Source organism: Coregonus clupeaformis, unplaced genomic scaffold (assembly GCF_020615455.1).
Source record: "Coregonus clupeaformis isolate EN_2021a unplaced genomic scaffold, ASM2061545v1 scaf0053, whole genome shotgun sequence".
NCBI lineage: Eukaryota > Metazoa > Chordata > Actinopteri > Salmoniformes > Salmonidae > Coregonus > Coregonus clupeaformis.
In genome coordinates, this window is record NW_025533508.1 from 692988 (window position 1) to 714362 (window position 21375).

The 21375-nt window shown below is 42.0% G+C and overlaps 1 protein-coding gene across 3 annotated transcripts; it reads left to right on the plus strand.

The window, feature by feature from the left end:
- The first annotated feature begins 8272 nt into the window (after window positions 1-8272).
- On the plus strand, window positions 8273-21334 carry LOC121537587 (neural cell adhesion molecule 1-like). Of its 3 annotated transcripts, none has more exons than XM_045212823.1 (16): window positions 8274-8429; window positions 10535-10606; window positions 10805-10999; window positions 11361-11498; window positions 11858-11998; window positions 12141-12258; window positions 12766-12920; window positions 15837-15979; window positions 16142-16280; window positions 16833-17000; window positions 17237-17356; window positions 17894-18021; window positions 18120-18285; window positions 19559-19763; window positions 19895-20020; window positions 20433-21334. In XM_045212823.1, the coding sequence occupies exons 1-16, from the start codon at window positions 8369-8371 to the stop codon at window positions 20470-20472; spliced, it is 2115 nt and encodes a 704-aa protein (XP_045068758.1). In that variant the 5' UTR covers window positions 8274-8368; the 3' UTR covers window positions 20473-21334. The 3 variants fall into 3 exon arrangements, with proteins under 3 accessions (XP_045068760.1, XP_045068758.1, XP_045068759.1); XM_045212824.1 differs by having other exon boundaries at window positions 11861-11998; XM_045212825.1 differs by lacking the exon at window positions 19895-20020 and having other exon boundaries at window positions 8273-8429.
- The last annotated feature ends 41 nt before the right edge of the window (window positions 21335-21375 follow it).

The following is a 21375-nucleotide window of genomic DNA, read 5'->3' on the forward strand; positions in this document are numbered from 1 at the left end:
TATAAAACATATTTTGATTTGTTTAACACTTTTTTGGTTACTACATGATTCCATATGTGTTATTTCATAGCTTTGATGTCTTCATTATTATTCTACAATGTAGAAAATAGTAAAAATAAAGAAAAACCCTTGAATGAGTAGAGTTGTCCAAACTTTCGACTGGTACTGTATATGTTTGTGCCATTCTGACAAATTAACTGCATCTAATCTAGATTTAAATGGAAAATCATATTATCATTTACCAATTTTCCAAGAGTGATCCAAATGTTTGCTTTAGGATGCTCAGTATTAGCTTCACTGTGTCAATACCATTCGGTTCTAGTGTCACGACTTCCGCCGAGGCTGCCTCCCCTCCTTGTTCGGGCAGGTTTCGGCGTTCGTCGTCACCGGCTTACTAGCCACTGCCGCTCCCATTCTCATCACTCCACTTGTCTTGTCTTGTCAATCACACACACCTTGTGCTCATCCCCTAATTAGTCTGTGTATAAATGTTCCCTCTGCCCCCTTGTCTTTGTGAGTGATTGTTCTATGTGGGAGGAGAGTAGCTCGGTTGAGATAGTCTCTCATTTATTTTGCCAGGGTTGATTTTCCCCTGTGTCATTACATTTATTGTATTTTCTGAGACTGTGTTTGGTCAGGGAGGATTGTTTCCCCTGTACCTGTTTCGATTGCCGTTGAAGGCACATTGTATGTCTGGAAGGAATAAATCTGCATCCGGTTATTTTACTCCTGCACCTGACTCCGTCCATCATTCACCACATCTAGCTTGAAATATACTTATTCATCTTACCATACTAGAACTTATTAATTACTTTATATGCATAAGGAATGTATATGTTAGGGGTCAAGGAAGGGTAAAGGGGAACTTGGTGTGTGGAAAGTTATTGAGTGACATGGAAAGTTACTGAGTGAGAAAAGGGGAAGTGCAGAAAGTTCATATTCTGTTCAGATATATTATTGTTGAATATGAATGTTCCTAAGGTGGGAGGCAATGGGCAACAGTCGAGTTTCATTTCTTGACAAGGCAGGCCATTTGCTGCGGAACCAGGACCATGAGGGATGTGGAACTTAACTCGAGACAAGGTCAACAGTTGAAGAGAGAAGATACTGCTGGAAGGGGGTCCATAGGGGCCCACATTGAAGAACATTTGATTACAGTCCTATCTCACACATACATACTCACTTCTACGATCATGAAGGTCATAGAGTTAAGCAGGGCCATGACAATACCAGTAAGAGGAACCTACTGTGTTTCTGCCTAACACCAAAGAAGGATTGGTTATCTTAGACATGCAAGAGGGTGACTCCGCCTAGTTGGAAGGTATAAAGATGTGCTTGTGTGACTTGTATGTTTCTAGTCGTCTGTGAGTTTTTACGCTGTTTGTTCAGAACCTAACAATACAATTCAATAAGACACATGCGATACCATTATTAAAATAGTAAACATATTCTCTGCTGTTCACAATCCAAACTTAAACACTTTGACTCTGTATGGGGTGCCGTGTCCCTACATGAAAAAGCATCCATCGTTTTGGCAGTCATTCTAAAAAGTCATTATGACACCCCCATATTGTCAGATAACACTATTTGTCTGTCCTTCTATTAATTGCCAACCTCCATTACCCGTTTGAAGTTTTTTATTTACAAATGTTTGCTAGTGATTACAGGACCCCTTTTCCTCCTATTGATATTGTTTATATTCTTAACATGAGAGATCAGACAATCCTTAGATCAAGGCCACATCCCTCGTTAATTAATTGCAACATCCACCTTTGTTTAGGCTAGGAATGGATCATAATCTCTTCAAATCAACAATATAGATGTAATGTAAGTTCAAGGGGCATGAACTTAATGCCAACACCGATTAGGTGTTTTTTTGGTAAAACCTGGACTTCTTCCATGATCTCTGTTACGGTTTGTCGGATGATGTGTAGATATGAGTTAACAGGTCTTTGCAGCAGTGCTGCCAACCGTCCACTACCTAGGATTCTCTCCAAGCTACTATGTGAACCTAACATTTTAGAAAAGTAATTGTTGCCTTAAAACAGATAGTGTATGTTGTATCTGTATATTGTATGCATTTGTCTATGGAACAATATAAACAGCCCCCTTCTATTCTTGTCCTATCCTCTAGTCCATCACGTCAGGCCTTCGTACCTTTATTTTTCTTTAAGAGATTTTTGGCTCACAAGGGGGAGTCTTTCCTTCCTCTCAAATGTATAATTATCTTACTATCTAAATATAACTATTTACAGTATTCACATGAACCAAGCCAAGAATGAAGACAAAGGACTGTGAAATGCTCCTTTGTGAGTGTTACTCATAGATTGCTGATGTGACAGAGAATGAAAGCTGTTTGCTCTATCAAGATACATTTTCAGAAATTACCTAAATCATTCCAGTGTCGAGTCAAAGTATCTGTAATGGTCTAGTCCAGAGAGTCTGAGAATAAATTTTTATATGCCATTCACGCACACAAATGACATCTAAGAATAAAGAGGAATTAAGTTTTTATTGAATTCAGCTGAACAGGATTTAATTATCTTGTCTATTGTCAACAGGAATGTGCTTGGAGTTCCCAAAACCTGTGGTCGATCTCAGGGTTCAATCCAGTTTAGTGTTATGATGCTTGGGCTATAAAATCATTTTCTGCTTGAAAACCTTATATACAGGTTCATTCATTGACCTCAGTATTAGAGATGTCCCTACTCGTTATATATTTCATGGCCACGCAGGACTGTGACATACACCCTTAGCTCACCCTTTCCCTCCATGTGAATGCAAGGCATGTTGTGCTACACATTTATATCATTTTATCTGGGCGAAAGGGATCCAATGGGGCAAAACCAACGCCCTATAGACTCCTTGGATCCTTTCAAATACGTATTTTACGTAGAGATTGTAATAGAAATCGTTTCAGAGTGCATTCACAGACTGACAGACAAGTGAGGGCAAGCAACAAGGGGGAAAAAGGAAAACAACAGCTGTTATATTTCTCCAGACTTTCAAGTTCCTTAACCCTGTCTAAACTTTCTAGTCACAGAATTGTTCATAAGCATAATTATGACTCTACATGGGAAACATCTTCCACCCCAGCCTCCAACCCCCAATCCAGTCCAGCCATCTACAAGGCAACTTGAGGGTGTGTGGCAGAGGAGGCTGGTTGGAGGAGCTATAGGAAGACAGGCTCATTGTAATGGCTGGAATGGAATCAATGGAACGGAGTCAATATGTTTGATGTGTTTGATTTCGTTCCATTTATTCCATTCTAGGGGCCCCGTGTAGCTCAATTGGTAGAGTATGGCACTTGCAACGCCAGGGTTGTGGGTTTGATTCCCACGGGGGGCCAGTATGAAAAATGTATGCACTTACTAACTGTAAGTCGCTCTGGATAAAAGCGTCTACAAAATGATTACAATGAGCCTGTCATCCTATAGCTCCTCCCACCAGCCTCCTCTGGTGTGTGTCACGAGAGCCCCTTGATGTCTGTCCCCGTCTCCTCCTGTCTGGGGCTTCTGTTAAGAATGTGTGTGTGTACAGTACGTGAGGGGTGGTGGTATTTGTGTTTTTATTATCTAAACTAGTGTTGCAATTCTGGCACCAAAACAACACCCCATTGTTCATCTGGCCATTGTTTGTTTACCAGCATGAGAGGTGGACAAAGAAGGGAACCGTGCCTGGTCTACACTTTGGGGACTGGCGTCATGTGGCATCCCAAAAACATGAGGGTGTGGGGTCCTTGTTTTGGGGAGTGTGCCTTGACTAGCCATTGTCACCTGAGACTGATGGTATTTTACTTATTCATCAACTAAGATCTGGACCCAAGATAACTCACCTAAACAGTCAGGGCTAGTTCATATTCCTTTTCACCTAAAAGGATAGTGGTTTTGGTAGCTAGCTGCATTGCCAAACTTCCCTGTACTTCTCTGAATCAAGGGATGAACATGACAAGAAGGAGGAGTGAGAAAAGAAGAGAGGGGAGGAGGGAACAAAGATAATCACAGCTGGGAACGGCACTTTTTCCCCGTTGTGTGCCAACTTTCATAAAGAGCACGCTCCCCTATAATGAGAGAAAATGAGAGGCTGTTGATAATCGCTGTGATAGGCAGCCTCAATGGAAGGGCTGGGTCTCCAATGGCTGAGTGGACCACGGTCCGGAGCCTGCGATTGACTCACTATCAGCGTCGAGGTGCTGGGAAGGGCTGGCTGGCACTGGGACCCCATGGCTGATATAATGATATGGCTTCAGAGGTGTGGCGGCCTGGTTGACAACACTGGAGTGATACTGAGCTCCTACTGGGTGGCGGGCCAGATAAAAGGAGGGTGATGATGCTGTTGGAGTGTGTGTGTGTGTGTGTGTGTGTGTGTGTGTGTGTGTGTGTGTGTGTGTGTGTGTGTGTGTGTGTGTGTGTGTGTGTGTGTGAAGCTCAGATATACCAGAGATGGTCAGTGGCTGTGTAGTTAGTGAGATGAAGGATGACAGGAGACAACAATTTTAGAGTTCATTTTCTAGTGTATAGCAACAGTTGTCTCCTGATCACATATAGTTCTAGTAGGGTATATCCTGATCTAGTCGGCCAGTCCCAAGACTGTGAATAGGATGCTTTCATATATGATACATTATAAATACATTCCCCCTCACCCACCCTTCCCATGTCCAACAACGTCAGACTTTTATTCTAGTGTATGGCGACACAGTAGTCTCATCAATATGACATGACCTACCCTGGTGTAGCCCAGCCTACTCCCAAGAGTGTGACTATGATGTTTTCCTATAGGATTCCTATACAGTGAGGGAAGAAAGTATTTGATCCCCTGCTGATTTTGTACGTTTGCCCACTGACAAAGAAATGATCAGTCTATAATTTTAATGGTAGGTTTATTTGAACAGTGACAGACAGAATAACAACAAAAAAATCCAGAAAAACGCATATCAAAAATGTTATACATTGATTTGCATTTTAATGAGGGAAATAAGTATTTGACCCCCTTTCATTCAGAAAGATTTATGGCTCCCAGGTGTCTTTTATACAGGTAACGATCTGAGATTAGGATCACACTCTTAAATGGAGTGCTCCTAATCTCAGCTTGTTACCTGTATAAAAGAAACTTGTCCACAGAAGCAATCAATCAATCAGATTCCAAACTCTCCACCATGGCCAAGACCAAAGAGCTCTCCGAGGATGTCAGGGACAAGATTGTAGACCTACACAAGGCTGGAATGGGCTACAAAACCATCGCCAAGCAGTTTGGTGAGAAGGTGACAACAGTTGGTGCAATTATTCGCAAATGGAAGAAACACAAAATAACTGTAAATCTCCCTCGGCCTGGGGCTCCATGCAAGATCTCACCTCGTGGAGTTGCAATGATCATGAGAATGGTGAGGAATCAGCCCAGAACTACACAGGAGGATCTTGTCAATGATCTCAAGGCAGCTGGGACCATAGTCACCAAGAAAACAATTGGTAACACACTAAGCCGTGAAGGACTGAAATCCTGCAGCGCCCGCAAGGTCCCCCTGCTCAAGAAAGCACATATACAGGGCCGTCTGAAGTTTGCCAATGAACATCTGAATGATTCAGAGGAGAACTGGGTGAAAGTGTTGTGGTCAGATGAGACCAAAATCGAGCTCTTTGGCATCAACTCGTCGTGTTTGGAGGAGGAGGAATGCTGCCTATGACCCCAAGAACACCATCCCCACCGTCAAACATGGAGGTGGAAACATTATGCTTTGGGGGTGTTTTTCTGCTTAGGGGACAGGACAACTTCACCGCATCAAAGGGACGATGGACGGGGCCATGTACCGTCAAATATTGGGTGAGAACCTCCTTCCCTCAGCCAGGGCATTGAAAATGGGTCGTGGATGGGTATTCCAGCATGGCAATGACCCAAAACACACGGCCAAGGCAACAAAGGAGTGGCTCAAGAAGAAGCACATTAAGGTCCTGGAGTGGCCTAGCCAGTCTCCAGACCTTAATCTCATAGAAAATCTGTGGAGGGAGCTGAAGGTTCGAGTTGCCAAACGTCAGCCTCGAAACCCTAATGACTTGGAGAAGATCTGCAAAGAGGAGTGGAACAAAATCCCTCCTGAGATGTGTGCAAACCTGGTGGCCAACCACAAGAAACGTCTGACCTCTGTGATTGCCAACAAGGTTTTTGCCACCAAGTACTAAGTCATGTTTTGCAGAGGGGTCAAATACTTATTTCCCTCATTAAAATGCAAATCAATTGAAAACATTTTTGACATGCGTTTACCTGGATATTATTGTTGTTATTCTGTCTCTCACTGTTCAAATAAACCTACCATTAAAATTATAGACTGATCATGACTTTGTCAGTGGGCAAACGTACAAAATCAGCAGGGGATCAAATACTTTTTTCCCTCACTGTACATTCCCTCTTTCCCACACTGCAAAGCATATACCATAATGGCAGACTGGGATCTGGGGAGTGGCAGACGTCATAAATGACGATTATTTGGAGGGGCGTGAGCATGACAGCCATGTTATGGGGAAATTTGATGTACAGTTGTAGGATCTTAATTTGATCACCCTGTTGAAGGATAACTTTTCTCCAATGTAGAACATGTAAACCTTGTAGTTTATTTGAGGTTTAAAAAAGCTTCTGAAGTTAGTAATTTCCACTTTGAAATTCAGACTTGATTTTCCCTTATGAAAAATGTATCAACCCCTACAAAAATGTCAGTCAATTCTAATGAACATAATCATTCACATTTCCTGTTGCTGCAGGATTCTTTTCCTGCTGTAGAAAACTGGCTCAAATGAAGATACTACATCTGTATCCGGAATTTACCAAGCTATACAATCTCATCAAAATAATAAAACAATCCATAAACAATAAAGGGCATGATTATTCGAAACATGAAATTAGCAATTACTTGGCCTTGTTATCTACATTTAGTTTGTTTTTAAAGAAATTAAAAACATATTTTGCTTTTTTTACTTCATCATGAGTAAAGAAAAATGTATTGAATGATGGGCATGCATAGACTATACGCCACTATCAATTGTTTGAAATTCCATCAATTGTTTAACTCAGATGCTCTGGGAGAGGACCTTGTTAACTTTCTTGCAAAGCACAATATCTCAATGCGTTGGGTATGTCGCCGGAGAAACCTTATTGTTGCGCTCCCTAAAAAAAGTATAAAATACAGCCTATGGTCGATTTATCACGTCTCATACTGCACCTCTCAGCTACGTCAGAATTACTGTAGTGTGAAACTCATCTTTACATTTAAGTCATTTAGCAGACGCTCTGGATAAGAGCGTCTGTGAAACTCATCTTTACATTTAAGTCATTTAGCAGACGCTCTGGATAAGAGCGTCTGCTAAATGACTTAAATGTAAAGATGAGTTTCACACTACAGTAATTCTGACGTAGCTGAGACTTAGAGTTAGTGCGTACATTATTATTATTTTAATTTTTTCATACTGGCTCCACGTGGGAATCGAACGACGCTGGGCCAATTGTACGACGATCTCCCGGTCGTGGCCGGCTACGACAGAGCCTGGATTCGAAACAGGATCTAGTGGCACAGCTAGCACCGCGATGCAGTGCCTTAGACCACTGCGCCACTTGTGCAGTTTATTTTGGAGTTGGATAATTAAAATAAGTGCTCTCCATAAAATAAGTGCAACTATGTACAATCCCTGCATCTTGAATATTTTTATTCTGACACTTTATTTTCCCATTTATGGCACACTGTAATTTCGGCTACTTTGGTTGTATTGTTTTCTCTTTTTTACCTAGTGTCATTTATGCTGAGAACATAAATTATCAACATTTTGCATTAGCTATCCAGAGAAATCTGACACAAAGTGTGACATTTTCTACATACAGCAAGTATGGGAAAGAAATGAATAGGCTTTACTAAATCAAGAATACATGTTTTATTTGCATAGCTTAATTTCATCATATTTTGAATTCAGATGAACTTGCTCTTTAACTAAAACTGATGGAGTCGAGTGATAAAAATATCTTCTTCCATCTCTTCCCTGAGGAAGTGGGGAGTACGGAGTTCCTTTTATCCGGTGTTTTGGAGGGGATGCAGGGGCCTGCGGTGGCGCCTGATAGGGTAGGGTAGGCTACTTTCAAGCATTCATCTTCCCCGGTGGATGATCTGAACCGAAAATGTTAAGGGGTGTGGATTTGAGCAGGGGAGGGGGGCGTGCAGAGATTTGAGAGATTGTGGGATCTCCGTTTGTCTCCCTGGTTCTCCCCTCTTTGCTTATAAAAGCATGAAACACATGTCTCCACCACAGTTGTATTTCGCGCGCATTTGCATGCAGCAGGTGTCAAGGACTACATCAATCCATTCATTGAGGAAAGTGGCAACGTTGAGGTAGAAATGGCTGAATCGATGCTCATCTTGAGAATGTGTTCCATAATGCTGGTCCTTGGTTTTTCAGGTAAGAATACAAAATCCTAAACTGTTCTTCAAGGTTTGAATATTTCTATAAATAATCATATTAATTATGCCTACTTTGATATTTGTTGGGAGTGGGACTATTTTTTGTTTTTAATTGTATTTATTCGATTATTTATTTGTTTATTTGTTAATTATTTGTCAATATGCATTTGCCTATAGTTTAAATAATATATACATATATAGACACAAAATGTCACTGTTGGAGTTCATTTGTTTGAATATGGGGTATGTATGCCTCAGTGTAATGACTTTCTTCATTAAAATCCTTGGCAGAAATGGTTTTTATCCATATCCAATATACTATTTAAATATCAGTATATCAGAGCTGGTATAGCCTATATATGAAGATCATATCACTGCTGCAGATGTAGGATCTTAATTTGATCACCCTGTTGCAGGACAACTTTCCTGCGATGTGGGACATTTAAAACTTGGTGTGTGTTTAAAAAGGCTTCTGAAGTTTGTAATTTGCACTTTGACATTTCAGACTTGATTTCCACTTAAGATACATTTATCAACCCCTACAAAAATGTAAATTAATTATAATCCACATAATAAGTCATATTTCCTGTTGCTGCAGGATTATTTTCCTGCTGTAGCAAACTGGCCTCCTCTCACAGGGAACATGGTTCACAGTTTGTGTTCTGTCATGAGATTCACTGGACTTGTTTGTCTTACTTTTCATTTACATGTTTTTTAATCTTACCTAAGGGATTCAATCCAACTTTACAGAGCTAACTAATGTGAACATTTTCCTTGCCAATTTTCCCTACATGTACAGTATACAGCATTTTCAACACATTCCTCAAGTACATGAATGTGGTACTACATCTATACAGCATTCCTAATACTAGGACATAGGAGAGAATACTGAGTTTGGTCATTATGTTAAAAAATTTGATTGGATTTATTCTATCTCTACTGAGTTTCATCAGCGTGAGGTGTACCCAGAGCAATGTTCAAGCTCATCTGTTCCTGATGCTGAATTGTAATTAGGAGATAAATGCTTTCTGAATCCATCCCAGCCCATAATTTGGCAGTGATCTTTAAAATGCCGAAGAAGAGATGCCAACTAACTACTCTTATTCTAATTCCCCCACATCTAAACTCATCCTAATTAATCCAGACGTGATTGTTAAAGCTGTATCTTCCCTCTGCTGTAATTTGGTTTTGGCTCCAAGAGCCCCCTGACCTTGTTTTCCACCCAAATTGATGATAGGGGATAGGAAAGCAAAAGGTTGGAAATCTATCCAACCATTTCACCTTTCAGTGGCCAAAAGAGACAAAGGACATAAAGAAAGAAAGTAAGTTATGAGGCGAAGGAGATGTGGCCATCTAAGAGAACTGGGACGCAGACACAGAGCCTGTCTCATCCACAGCCACAGAGCCTGTCTCATCCACAGCCACAGAGCCTGTCTCATCCACAGCTACAGAGCCTGTCTCATCTACAGCCAGTCTCAGCCTCAGCCATATAGCCTGTCTCAGCCTCAGCCATATAGCCTGTCTCAGCCTCAGCCATGCAGCCTGTCTCATCCTCAATACAGGAAGGAATAGTGTGCTGCTCAGGAAGTCCACCACTGCCAAGGTCCCTGCTTGTCTTTTACTGGCCGCCTGTCAGCGTGCTGCAATTAGTCCCTAGGAGCCTATTTATAGGCCTATCTTACTATCTCCAGTTAAACAATAGGACAATAGGGTACACACATGCTCTGTCTGATGGCTGATGGCAATCTGCAGGGCTTCAGCGTTGACAGGAGCAATTGAGACCTCTCTCCTTCAGCAGGTTTCCCAGGTCAAATCAATCAACTGATCTCTCTTGTAAATGTACAGTGTTGATGAGTGCACCATTACAGTCTGTAGTAGAGATACAGTGTAGAACATAGATGGTAGATAAATGACAGGTGTGGTTTGGTGGTATTTGATTAATCATACTAATGTATTCTTAATCAATTCGATAGGCAGGCCCAAATGTTTGGCTCTGGGTTCTAATTTTCAATAGTTATTCCAGAATATGGAAGTTTCAAGTGGTGTTACTGTTAAGTGTCTAAAATGTTGTTATAATATTGCTCTTCTTCTTCACTGTCTCAGAGTCCAAAATGCAAATCATCTCCCACACAGCAGATGTGTTACTGGGTGAGAATTCCATGCTCCTCTGCAAAGGTTGGTACAATGTTCTGGCCAATTCCATAAGAGCAACATTTTACCCTGCTTGAACAAATACAATATAATGCGAAAAATGTAAAGGGTAGAGTGTCTTCTGCATATTGTAGTACACTGGCATATGCAGTTGTATGAATTTATATATCCTTAACAAATTATTAATATATGATACACACAATCACACATAACCCCTCTTAGCTGGTGGGGAAGGAGAGATCACCTGGCAGAAAGATGGAGAGGATGCTGAAGATGAACAGTTTCAGAAAGTGGATGAGACATCGTCAAAACTGTTCATCAGGAATGCCAAGATGGAGGATGCAGGACGGTACACATGCCTCTGTGAATTTGAGACAGGTCACAGAGATAATGTATCCTTGACCATCTTTGTCTACGGTAAGATGTTTAAAGTAAAACTTTTCACCTGGCTAATATGACCAAGAGTCAGTGTTGAAGGGTATTTCTCGTATTGTTTGAGTATTGAGCTAATTAGTGTTGGCTTGCAAGATCAAAGACGCTATATTGCTCATATCCCTGTCACACACACACACGTTTGACCCTAACCCTAACCCTTAACCCTAACCTTAACCCCAAACCCCAACTCAATTCCTAACCCTAAACCTAACCCCTAACCCTAACCCTAATTCTAACCCTAAACCTAATCCCTAAGCCTAAAATAGCCATTTTCCTTGTGGGGAATGGTGAAATTTTCACAGTGACCCTCTCGCTCTCTCCATCCCTCTCTCAACTCACCCAGAGCGGCCATCCTTCGGGCAAACACCGGTCTACCATGAGTTCCTGGAGGGTCAAGATGCGGTTATCACCTGCATGGTCACTGGCAAGCCGGGGGTGGAAGTCAACTGGGAGAGGGACCATCAGAAACTGCACTCTGACGGTAGGAGGGGTGCCCTCGCAATGGCCGCTTCTGATAGTTCACGTGGTATGGGGGTCTCTTAGCTTCCTAGCTCCTCACACTAGCTGCTGCGTGCCTGCCTGTGACTGATGGAGAGGTGGCGATGGTGGACACGCTGTTGAGGGGCGGGAGGGGTCATGTAGCTCATAGGCTAATCCGATTTGCCAACAAAATCGAGGGATGTTTTGCGGAAACATCTGATTAAAATCTGACAACCTTAAAGAGAGAGCGTGATTGCTTTTTGAAGCTTGGTTATAATGATGATGAAGCAGACAGAACGTGTTCCTGACGCTGAGATGGGGCTGATCTTTCTTTTCCCTGTTGCCATCTCTTGCTCCCAGCAGGTCGGATCACAAGACTGAAAGACAACTCTCTACAGATCAAGAACATCAACAGGAAGGATCATGGATCCTATACCTGTGAGGGCAAAATCAAGGACCGGCACATTTCCGAAAAGATCGTCATCACCATTTTTGTCAACGGTGGGGTCTACTCAAAGTGAAGGAGGGAATAAGGGATATTTTAGGATCTTTATTTCATATAAACTCTGTATAGACCAGAGGATTAGGTGTGGTGTTGTAGTTGACTATAATAAATCATGTTCCTCTGACCCTCCTGCTGTAGTTCCTCCCACAGTGAAGATCCATGAGGAGGTGAAGAATGTCATGGCCGGACCAAAGACCAATGTCTCCCTCAGTTGCCTGGTCGAGGGAGTCCCCCAACCGAACATCACCTGGACAACGTGAGTGTGTGTGTGTGTTTGCTCACACCACTCATGTGCATGTGTGTAAAGCCAGAGTTTCCTGCTCGATACAGTTTGCAATAAAACAGAGAGAGATCGAGAGAGAGAGCGAGAGAGAGAGAGAGCGAGAGAGAGAGAGAGAGAGAGAGAGAGAGAGAGAGAGAGAGAGAGAGAGAGAGAGAGAGAGAGAGAGAGAGAGAGAGAAATAAAACAGTGTATTGGAAAGTGTGTGTTTGGGTGAAGGCATCCAGTGTGTCTATATTTATGTGGTCATCTATGTCTCAGTGCACCACTAATGTGGCGTGCCATCCTGTCTGTGAGGTTGACTGTGTGTCTCACTTCCTGTCAGCTTCCTTATCAGCACCGTGCTAATGTTCTGTAGCACCAGGCCTCACGTCTGTCTGTCTGTCTGTCTGTCTGTCTGTCTGTCTGTCTGTCTGTCTGTCTGTCTGTCTGTCTGTCTGTCTGTCTGTCTGTCTGTCTGTCTGTTGGCGCTTCCCTCCTCAGCCCAGACTCTTCAGATGAGTCCCGCTACAAGTACAACTCAGACAAGAGTGAGCTGATTATCTCGTCCGTAGTCAGGAGTGACTATGGAGAGTACATCTGCACGGCCAAGAATAAGATCGCAGAGAGCAGTGCCATGATCATGCTGGATGTCTCAGGTGTGGTTTTTTAGAGAAAAACATACAGCTTTAGCTTCATAAAACCAAGCTTTCTCCAAAAGAACAGATTAAAAATAGCTTGTTATTTGAATACTTCCTTCCAGATGTTTACGTTCCTGATATACAGAGATATCATGGAGAATTTGATTCTGTGTATGCAACCATTTTCTGTCAGACAGTCTAGTGAGCCTGAGCCAATAGAAGCTGTTTCGGAAAACAAACCATTTGATCCCATTCAAACCCATTACCTGTGTACCATTTTCAATTTGAACGTTAAACCAGGGAAAAGCAGCAGTGTGTGTCTCTCATCAGATAATAAATAAAAGTTAATCTTCAGGTGTCTGCACAGAATGAGTACCTTGGAGGAAAATGGGGAAGGTTCATGGTTTTTCAATTTCAGTCAAGTGGAGGGTTTAGTATTTTTTAAAATCTAGTTCTGGGGAGGGTCATGTAATTTGTAATTGATGAAATTTCAATATTTCTCAGTATTTTAGAATGAGTTGCTTATTAGACTATATATGGACGTGTGCCTGATGCCACCCCTCATCTCTGATTCTCCACTGGTTGGACAATATCAGGTGTGCCTATAGGCTATTTAGAGTGGTCTTAATCAAATGTAGGCTAAAGGCTACGAAGTGCATGCTCGGAGAAGCACAGAGCAAAGTTATATTCCTAAGATAGCTGCTGGGATGGTGTAAATAAAACTAGGCTGCATTACACACTGCAATGGATATTCCAACCCTGAGCCCCGGCCACCTCTGCTCTTGTTGATCAAAAACATTTTTGTGTCCTGCCTAACCAATGGCTGTGCTGTGTAGGCCTAAGGTGGCAGTTCAGGAGGAGAGTCCTTTTTATTAGGCCTAGTCTAAAAATGCACTATCTTGAGCGCAGACTAGCCTATAGCCTATGTTCTGTTCAGTTTGAGGAGAGCACAAAGATGAGAAGGAGGATCGGAGGTCAACTTTGATAGCTTGCTACTACTATCATTTATTTTGATTAAAAACAATATGTTTCTTGCCCATGTATTTCTTCATTTTAATTCAACTTTACTAACAACAAGAGGGCTTTGTGTTGGAGCATATTTCTTCCTATTTAAGAAATAAGAGGTAGGTCTACCTGGTTGACAGACGAAATTAGGTTATAGGCTGCTATATCCATAGATTTGTCGGTCAATTCCTCCACCCACCATGCACTCTTTAAATAGCCCACCTCCGTGTCAGTGAAGGGTTGTTAAGTTAAAACCAAGACTCAAATTGAGGGGGTATGAGAGGGTATGCCATAGGCCTCCCCTTTATTAAAGAAAAGGACAAAAAGCACAGGCCTACCCCTTGTTAACTTAAGAATTTGAAGAAAATAAAACAGAATCCGATTATATAAAATGATCTACACTAAATGTACAAAACACCTGCTCTTTCCATGACATAGACTGACCAGGTGAATCCAGGTGAACACTAATGATCCCTTATTGATGTCACTTGTTATTCAATCAGTGTAGATGAAGGGGAGAAGACAGGTTAAAGACAGGTTAAGCCTTGAGATTATTATTATTATTATTATTACAATTGAGACATGAATTATGTGTGCCATTCAGAGGGTGAATGGGCAAGACAAAATACTTAAGTGCCTTTGAATGGGGTATGGTAGTAGGTGCCATGCGCACCGGTTTGAGTCTTGGGGAGGGGGGGGTGCTGAGGAATATTTCTGTCTTTAATAACACCATGTGATGTGAAATCCATAGATTAGGGCCAAATGAATTCATTCATTTTTTTGTTCAGTATAATTCTGTCACTATCATTTGATTAAGCTATTCACTTTCTGTCCAATAGAATATGTTTAAACCCAGACAGCTTTTAGGGAAACACTTGTGACCTTCTCTCGTTGGGTTAAACCATGGAAGAAGAGTAGCCAGCAGTTAAAGCTTACATTTTTTGCGTCGGTAGGCGTACTCCTCATATGTCTCAGATTTAATTATTTACAAACAGGGACAGTTTCGTTGCAAACAAGACAAACTGATTTGGCATTGGAGAAATACAGTATGATAAGATGAACACATAGGCCTATCTCTCTGTCCATTCTTAGCCTGTAATTTCGGTAATTTGTGTGGTATTAAAAAAGATTCTGCTAATATGTAAAATTACGTAGAATTACATGAAATGTTTATACATTTTTTCTCAGACCTGCAAATACGATGATAGATGTATGCAGTGCTTTTACTATAAAGGAAATCTTTCCACCTCTACTCTTGTCCACGGTGGTCTGCAAACCCATAACCTTCTGGCCCTGCCCGCAGCCCTGTGCGCAATCAAAATTCCTGCGTTGCCATTACAGGACAAAGAACAGTTTCTAAAACGTCATATCTAAGCCTCTGGTCTGTCCAAGGAGAGAGGGTAAACAGTAGACATGTTCCCAGCTTTCCGCTTTATGTTTTCATTATTATTTTGGGTATAGGGGAGGGTTACTTGTTATTTGTTTTTTATGTTCAGGGAGGGTTTAGGTTAAATATATTTTGCTGAAGGGAGGCCCATCCATTTTCATTTCAGAGAGGTTCGATTTTCTCCATGTAACCCTTATTATAAATAACGTTCACTCCCTAACCATACACAAGACCAATATCTTGCTGGCTTAACCATACACAAGACCAATATCTTGCTGGCTTAACCATACACAAGACCAATATCTTGCTGGCTTAACCATACACAATACCAATATCTTGCTGGCTTAACCATACACAAGACCAATATCTTGCTGGTCTTCGAAGCCATCTGAACACACAACTCACAATAATTTTTCCTATTTAACAGAAGATGAATATATATTGTTAATAATTTGCACATATTCTTATCTAATGTAATTTGTTTGTGATTGTCACACAAAGCACTCAGTTTTTCCTGTCTCTTGTTCTGTACGTGTCTCCAGAGCGTCCTGGAGCAATGCTGAGCCAGGAGAAGATGGAGGTGGAGCCTGGCCAGACACTCTCAGTGTCCTGTAACGTCTCAGGACACCCTATGCCCGCGCTGCAGTGGGTCAGGAAGACCAACAATGACCACCTCATAAAAGTGGTAAGACAGACGTTTTTTTTAATTAAAAAGACTGATGATATGATACGTTCACACAGTGGCATTAATTACTAAAAACATTGGGGGAGAACCAGGCAGAGAATTAGTTTTTTGTTATATTTCTCTCCTCGGAATTCCTGTCTGGTTGTGTTTGTGTGGACACAGGACGCTGGTGGAGGTCGAGTGAGAATGGAGGATGGCTATGTCCTGGTCATTGACAATGTGACACCCTCTGATGGAGGGCTATACAGCTGCATGGCTATCAGTCCTGTTGGCAACACCTCCACAGACTTCAGCCTGCAGAGTAAGGCCACTCTTGACCTTCCTACTCTTTTATGATAATACTTAGCGCTAACACAACATCCCACTGGACACAGACGTCCGTTCAATGTTTAGTTTTGATTTACAGTTGGTTGAGTTGTCAACTAACGTGAATTCAATGTCACCTTGAATTCACGGGGTAAAAAATATATGAAATTCCTTTACGTTGATGACTTTTTTCAAATCCAATCAGTTTTTTACGTTGATTCAACATCATCGCATTTAATTTTTTGGTTTAAATGACATGGAAACAACGTTGAGTCAACCAGTTTTCACCTTTCTATAAAGGGACAAGCAGCCACAAACCACTATAAAATTAAAAAATAACTGAAAACAGTGGGAGATTTTAACTAAAGTGTAGGTACTCTATTTACATTAGCAGTTTTCAAATTTTTTTGTTTCTAATGGCAATGTTCTTCTTCTTTCATCCTGACATGCTCATTCTCTCTTCACCTCTCTCTGTCTTTGAACTGCTCTGCACCTCCCTCCTTCCACCCTCTCGTTCTCCATTTTTCTCTTATCTCTCCTCCCCCAGCCTGGCCAGGTAAAGCATCCCAGGTGAGTGGCACCCCAGGGCCCACATCGGTCCACTTCACCATGGGGGCTTCCCTGGTGGACGGGGGCTCTCCCATCACCAACTTCATCCTCCAGTGGAAGACAGGAAGTGAGAACAATTGGCAGGAGAGAGTCATCCAGTCCACAGGTAAAAACCTCTCAGTGACCAATCTATTTCATGAAATACTGTAGATGATGTTTGGGACAGTTACATAAGATGAATCCAATGAATACGTTGAGGACTAGAAGTCGTATCTGAATACTGATTTCCCTAAAACCAGGGGAGGCCTCTGATGACCATTTTAGTGATGTGACTGAGTAGTTTGAGTGTATAAATATAAAAGTGATATGTGTGTGTTCATGCACTCTGTTGTTTGTGTGCAGACCCCCTGGTGATCACACATCTGTTTCCCTACACCTCCTACTCTGTCCGATTTGCCCCTCAGAACAACCTGGGTCAGGCAGGTTTCTCAGACGAGCTCACCGTCCGCACACAGGGCATACGTGAGTGTCACCCTCCTCTTTCTCCTCTCTCTCTCTTCACTCCGAATCGCATCATATCTAGGCAAATGCAGTATAATTATTATTAAATGTCACCAACTATCATTGTTCAAACTGCATTACTTGTGTTAACAAGCTATATCCATATTGTGATACAAACTATATCCATATTGTCTACTGTTTTGAGTGTCTATCTATATTGGCTGGAAGAAATGTTCATCTGCCATCATTCACTCATTCCACTGTCACATGATCATCCACATGACATCGTCACCTGCTCGCTGACGGCTACTCATGCTTCATTATTGCCCCACTCCTGATGTCATCATCCCATTCCATTGGCATTCGGCCCCGCAGGAGGTAAAGTACTGACACGTGTTGTGAAACTCTACAAAGACAGTTTTTTCATGGATAACCAACCTACCATAATGACAGTAGATTTTACTACAACACTGTGTAGTTATAAGCTGACTGATGCATGAACACGCCTGACCTCCTGTACCTACTGTACCAACACACTGCCCCTCCCTCCCTCCCCAGGGGAACCAGATAGCCCGTTCCTGGTGGCCAGCGAGGGGAAGGTTGAGGGCAATATGTTCTCAATCCCTTTAACGCAGTTGGACAACGGAGGCTCCCCCATTATCCACTACATTGTCCGCTACAGAGTGGTGAGTATGCATGCGTTTTTGTTTTTCAGTGAAGACAAAAGATCAAGACATTACAGAGTGTGCATGTCCTTAACCCCCACTCTCTGTCTCTGTCTTAGAATAAGGTGGACAAGGACTGGAGGCAGAAGGACCTGCCATCCAACTCGACAGTGATCAACCTCCATGACCTGCAGTATAATTCAGACTACCACATGGAGGTGCTAGCCGTCAACCCCAACGGCTCCTCCAGCCCCGCCAAGCTCAACTTCAACATCCCACAGCCTGGTAAGCTGCTATGGCATACTGTAGTAGTGAAATAAAGCTTGAGACCATCTGAGAGGTGGGACAAAAACAGGATTGAGCAGAGTAGCGTAGTGCTGCCACCACCTTTCGATTAACCGGTATGGCCCGGTATGGTCAGGTGTCCGAGGCAAGGACACACCAGAACTCAACAACAATATAGCAAACAATTATATACTTTATTAAACATTTAATTTCATAAGACTGCGTGGATTATCTGAGATAGGCGCCCTACTATATTTATGCAGTCTATGCAACTCAACTGGAGCCTGAGTAGGAAGACAAAAACTGTGGTGTAAGGTACACATAGGCTATGAGCTTAATTACACACTAGGAGGTGACACTGCACACAAACGTAGGAACATGTGGTTACATGGCAAACTGGACATCAAATACTCTTAAAGCATGCGACCGACTTCACTGCAGACAGGTGCTTGGACCAACACAAACAGTCAAAAGACCCACACGATAGTGATAAAGGCATATATAGGACCCAGCCCTCTTAAGCTACAATAACTGTTCTGCCCGCCCTTCATAACCCCTGCTGTAATTTAAAAAGCTACTCCTAACAACTAAACACATTTAACAGGACTTAGCCAACAGAATAGGTACAGACATGACACTAAACATTTAAATGTCATATTTAAACACATTTAGCTTGTCTAGCTGACGAGACGCTCCTGTGGGGTCTGAGCGTGTGCACCCTTGCTGAGACGGCAGGCATGGCAAGTTGCAGGCCGACAGTAGGTACATACCTTAGATGCACTGAGTTGCCTTAGCTTTAAGCAACAACCCAAAAAATTGCTTTCTTATCTGGTTGCCGTCGGCAGCCCTACACAGCAGCGAATGACACCCTCCCACCATTATAGGGTGAGTGCAATATAATTGCTAGGGCTACAGAGCCTCACGTTCATAGAAGGACCAGCTCCCCCGCTACCACCTTTCTGCTCTCTCACCTTATAAGAGTTTTTCCAGAGTTCCGGGTAGAGCTGGCAAACAGGCACAGGTGCCAGCAATTAGTTCATTATTTGGTGATGTCATTCCTTGCGAGCTGTTTCACAGCTTTACCACAGTTACATACTGGAAAACGGACTATTGCCCAAAAGAGAGGAAAATATCTCTGAACTAAAAACAATTACAGAACAGAGCAGCCAGAGCAGGATAAATATGATTATCTCTCCCTCGCTGTGTCTCTCTCTCCTTCTCTCCCTCCCTTTCATCCCCTCTCTCACTCCGTCCTTGCCTTCTTCCCTTTCAGTAGCCAAGATGAATCAGGGTGGGATGGGCAAAGGGGCTGTGGCAGGCATTGTCATGCTCATCTTCTTGGTGCTACTGATCGCCATGGATGCCACCTGTTGCTATACCAACCGCTGCGGCATGCTGATGTTCTTGGCTGTCAAGCTGTTTGGGCAGAAGGTCCCTGGGATGAAGACTGTGGAGGAGGGTGACGGCATCTCTAATGGGTAACACTGTTCTCTAGCCTACTGTCTGTCTGTTCCTCAACGTAACATATTCAGAGGGTTGTAGTGTGGTTATGTGTGTTTCTCTATATGAACCCTCCTGAGCCTCATTTTATGTGTGTCCTTCAATGCAGAGACTTGAAGTTGAATGGGCTAGGCATACCGAGGGATAGCATCCCAAAACTGCAGACACAAGATGTGGCAAAGAATGGGTTGCAGGCGGAGGTCACGTGCGACAAAGCGCCCCTCACCAAATTCGAGTAGGTGGCCCATGTTGATGTCAGAGGGGTGGACACAGCCCACCCTCGCCCTAAACGGGCTGTGATCCATAAAAAATGGCAAAAAGAGGCACCTTCGCACTTATAAGTCAGCAAGTGTGTTTGATCACTGACTAATTATATTATAAGTAATATAACCATGTGCAAAGTGACTCCCTTAGCCATTTTTTGATACCCATTTTAATTGTTAGGTAGCCACCACCCACTTGCCACTGCTAGAGTCTTTGATGACTTGAACTGACAAACACAGGAATACCCTCTCAGAATTAGAAGGCACACAGTCTTATTTGCATGTGCGTATTTCGTTACTGAGGTAAAGACTCATTAAATATTTCCATGGCTAGCTGTATTGAGTTGTATTTTATTTCTAACCTGACCCATCATTTCCTGTCAGGAAAACGTCCCCCAATGGAGATCCTGCCACAGAGGCCTGAGTTACTGAACAGGAAGTGACATCATAGTATCTGAAGAATGGAACCCGTAAATGCCAAAGTTGAAAGGAGGAAGTATTGTGAGTTGGGGGTCTTAGTTAAATGTTTTTTGAGAGTTCCCAAGACAGTCCAAGTTGAGAAAGAAAAAGGATTAGGAAAGTTATCTGTGAACTCTAATGTCTAACATCAACAGACGGTTGTAATTTCATCCAACCCTGTGCAATCTCATGTTAAGTGTTACGTTTCCCTGATTTTATATTTCAGTACATTCATGTTATATTTCAGCTCTTTAAGGCTGCTGTAAATTGTCAGGGAGACCTTCGTAGTTTATGAATTGAATCATAACTCATTATTTATTGAAGTCTATATTCACTTTAATCTGCAAAAAATCTGTAAGTGACATATCATTATTTAATAAGGACAGTTTATCCTAACATATTAACATATTTCCACATTCAATATACAGTATCCAGCATAATCACATTAACAAATAACAACGTGTCAAAATTACATCTCTTCAAGGATTGTAATCATGACAAATATACAGAACTCTTATATATTACAGAGAAATATGATATGCTTATTCTTTTAATAATCTGTTGTTAAATTGCATTCCCTGTGTGCTCATGTAATCGTTTTATGTTTGTATTTGTATAATACTGTTTATTTTGTAAATTGTACACTGTACATTGTTTGTATATACACATGCAGTATAACAGCTATGTATTTAGCTATTTTAAAAAATTGACTTAAAAACATGCTTGTTTTCATTCACTTTTCTTGAGATGACCATACTGTAGGCCAGGACTGCCCAACCCTGTTCCAGGAGAGCTACCGTCCTGTAGGTTTTTGCTCCAACCCTAATCTATCACACCTGATTCTAATAATTAGCAGGTTAATAAGATG

Coding starts and splice junctions, on each gene's coding strand:
- LOC121537587 (XM_045212823.1), top strand. CDS start 8,369: ATGGCTGAATCGATGCTCATCTTGAGAATGTGTTCCATAATGCTGGTC. Junction 11,000..11,360: donor CTTGACCATCTTTGTCTACG/GTAAGATGTTTA, acceptor CAACTCACCCAG/AGCGGCCATCCTTCGGGCAA. Junction 17,357..17,893: donor CGTCCGCACACAGGGCATAC/GTGAGTGTCACC, acceptor CTCCCTCCCCAG/GGGAACCAGATAGCCCGTTC.